The sequence below is a fragment of the Narcine bancroftii genome, chromosome 7 (assembly GCF_036971445.1).
Source record: "Narcine bancroftii isolate sNarBan1 chromosome 7, sNarBan1.hap1, whole genome shotgun sequence".
In the NCBI taxonomy this organism is placed as follows: Eukaryota; Metazoa; Chordata; class Chondrichthyes; order Torpediniformes; family Narcinidae; genus Narcine; species Narcine bancroftii.
Window position 1 is genome coordinate 172,958,896 of NC_091475.1, and position 3,413 is coordinate 172,962,308.

Genomic DNA, 3,413 nt, shown 5'->3' on the forward strand with positions numbered 1-3,413 from the left:
TTCCAGCCTACAAGATGCAATTCCACATTTGGATTAGGGCCCTCTACTATTACCCTCAAGTAGTTTAATGAGCATCCAATATTAACTTTAAAATTCATTCTAGTTTTTAACACTTGGTCCAGATCCTCTAGTAAACTCTGGATCTTTAACTGTAATCATTTCAGAGATGCCAGGTTCCTAGTCTCTAGTTTCAATAAGTTGGGGGAATTATAACCATTCATGATTTTTGGGGTCAAGTTATTTGACAAAATAGCTTTGCTGCAGATTAAAGACAGAAATCCTATCAAAAATGTTCAGAGACAAAAGGTGGTGGCCATTTGTTTTGTATTCAACTTTCCTCCCTGCGCCCCCCCCCCCCCATCAATTCCACTATTAGTTTCGACCAGAGTTTGTATTCATTGCTTATTGTATTGCAAGCTCACCCACCTTGTTTCACTAGTTCACATTGAGTCTCTAGCAGAAAAGGGTAGACAGGGCTGAGGGAATGGAAATTGAAACAGTGCGCAACAGAAGTTCAGGATGATCATCGCAGACAGACGGCACTTGGTCCACTTGGTCTCTACTGAAATGTAATAGATTAGGTTCAGGGGTGCATATTAATCTTTGCCTCCTAGTGAAATGGCTTTTTGGAACCCTGGATGGTGGTGAGTGAAGAGCAAGTATTTCACATCCTGCAGATGCAGAGAAAAAAGATAGTTAGGGGAAACAGATCCCTGAAGAAGCTGGAAAGGGGTAGACATGCCTGGTGGTGGGGTTTAGGTGCAGCCGGCAGAAATGACAGAATGATGCACCGAAGGTGGTGGGATTCCTATTCGTAGTGAAGCCGTAAGAGCAAAACGCAGAGTGAAGAAATGCAAGAGATTACCAGTGGCGGGAAAGCGGTGTTGCTGGAGAGGACGTTCCAGAGGTCCTGGGGTGGAAGGCGTCATGTCGAGAGCACTGGAAGAGATAGAAGCTTGAAGAGGATTGCCACAGACAGAGGTAGTGTTATCCCATCCAAGGATTCACTTAACACAGGGAATTAAGACTCTAACCATCAGACTCTTATGACTTAGTCATGATGTGTGGTGGCGGCATTCAGCCGCTCCTGGATCAACACTGGAGAGGGATACACGTCACACGCAAGTAGCAAAGTTCTACGCAGAAACGCGGGTCGAAGGACCTGTCCTGACTGTTCCACGTTTTATGGCCAGCGCATTGTTGAAGGCTTCAATTACAACACGGCTTGTGAGGAAACGATATGCAACCCTCGTCCGGCAAGTAGCGCTCCACGCGAATCAAACCACGGGGCATTCATTCCCGCACGACTTTGGGTTCGGATTGACACTGCCGTTATCCCTCGCCAGCATGGTCTTTTGGCACTTGAAAACTTCCCACTAGCTCGGTAACAAGAAAAGGGCAAGAGTACGTGGACGTAAAGAATTTTATTGTTCCAAATCTACATTTGCCCATTCTTACCAGGGTATCCGTCTCCCCCCACCCCCAACGTGGCCAAGACCCGGAACTCCCCTGTGTTTCAAGGCGACAGCATCGACACAGCCGCAGTTAAAACGTTAAACCACCTACTTGGGAGAACATTTTGATCATGGACTCACTGTAACAAATGAATCTTAAACAAAGGTCGAGAAAGAAAATCAACAGCAAGAGCTCGTTCCTGACCATCTCCGACTGCGCTCGTTAATACTGGAATTGCACGAAGACAACGTTTGGTGTCCAGTTCCTGGAACTGCTGGTGCCACTGGAGATTAAACTCGTGAAGGTGGACCAGAGCCAGACCCCGGTGACAGGCGCCTCATTCGGAGTAAGGGGTCACTGAAGGAGGTCTCCCCAGTTCCAATGTCTCTTTCTGGCGCTTGGCCTCAATGGACAGCAGCTCGTTCATCTCATTCTGCTGAGTCTCCTGCCTCCTGGAGTGGTGGCCGGGATGGCGCCCGACGCAGCAGGGCTGCCGTGTGCAAGCCTTCACCATCAGGTAAAACAGTTCGGCCACATTTAAAAGGACGCAGATGCCGGAGACGACGATCATAAAAACAGTGAACACCGTTTTCTCCGTTGGCCTGGAAATGAAACAGTCCACGGTGTTGGGACAGGGCCAAGAGTTGCACTTAACCATGCGGGCCATCCGAAGTCCACCGTACAGAAAATACAACATGTAAGTGAAAACCGTTTCAAATAGGATGCGAAAGAAGATGCTGATGACATAGGTCCACCAAAAAGCTCCAACGATCCGCATCTTCCGCTTCCTCAAGGCATCGACTTCCTCCCTTTTCAAGAAACCTTGCCGTTTTTCCAAAGACCTCTTCTCTTCCTGGTGCTTGTACGCAACGTGCAGAGAGACCAGCAGGGCGGGGGTGGAGATGAAGATGAGCTGGAGACACCACAGCCTGATGTGAGACATTGGGAAGAACTGATCGTAGCACACGTTCTTGCAGCCAGGCTGCAAAGTGTTGCAGATGAAGTCCGACTGCTCGTCGCCCCAAACACTCTCCGCCGCCACCACGAGAATCATGATTCTGAAGACGAAGATCACCGTGAGCCAGATTTTACCGATGCTGGTGGAGTACCTGTTGACCCCTCCCAGGATAAGGTGCAGTTGTCCCCAGTTCATTTTCTGCCGTTAGTCGGGTCTAAAGTGAAACAAAGCGAATTGTCAGCAGTGGGCAGTTATAGGTCCAATTAACTTTCAACCTCACGATTCATCACTCCCCTTCCACCCCACTCCAAAAGTTTCTCCAGCACAGCCACACAGGGGTGGATGGCTTCACTCAACAATCACCCCCTTCGCAGGGAACCGGCTTGCCTCAGTGGCTCAAACCCCAAATGGCTATTGAAGATGGAAAGGGCAATTGGACTTTTCGAGACTTCAATATCAAAACAAGTATTGGAGCCGCAATGCAAGGATTCCAAGTTACAAGCCGGCGGATGGCGTCAGTCGACAAGTGTTCGGAGTCCGCATTCCAGAGGCAGTAGTTAATTAACCTTTCAGGGTAGAAAATACAGCACTTTCACCCCTTAGCTCTTCGCCAGAAAAAAAAACAGCGTCTGAGAACGTCAACTGGTCATAGTGGAGTTAGACGTTCCCAACTGAGATACTACACAGGTAAAAAACAAATCTGTTCAGGTCAAAGTCCGGGAGTGTCTAAGTGGCGGCGGACTATTGTTCAGAGAAACAAACAGTCTCGTTATTTGCTCAAATCCTGAAGTTAAGTTTCAAAGTTATCGATTCCCTGGAAGTTTTGATTTATGAAATCCGGTGCTCGAGTGGTTTAGAGATTTTTGTGACCTCGAAAAGTCACTATTGTAACATGTACCATTAACACCCGTTGTTCACGTTAATGGAGCCATAAACAGCTAATCGAAAGTTAATTAGTACTAAAATAACTGGTTGAAACTTCCCGATATGAATGGTCGTC

General features: G+C 47.7%; 1 protein-coding gene across 1 annotated transcript; it reads right to left on the reverse strand.

The window, feature by feature from the left end:
• Nucleotides 1–1,417: 1,417 nt before the first annotated feature.
• On the reverse strand, nucleotides 1,418–2,760 carry gjb8 (gap junction protein beta 8). The gene has a single exon (XM_069891349.1). The coding sequence runs from the start codon at nucleotides 2,606–2,608 to the stop codon at nucleotides 1,793–1,795; it is 816 nt and encodes a 271-aa protein (XP_069747450.1). The 5' UTR covers nucleotides 2,609–2,760; the 3' UTR covers nucleotides 1,418–1,792.
• Between the last annotated feature and the right edge of the window lie 653 nt (nucleotides 2,761–3,413).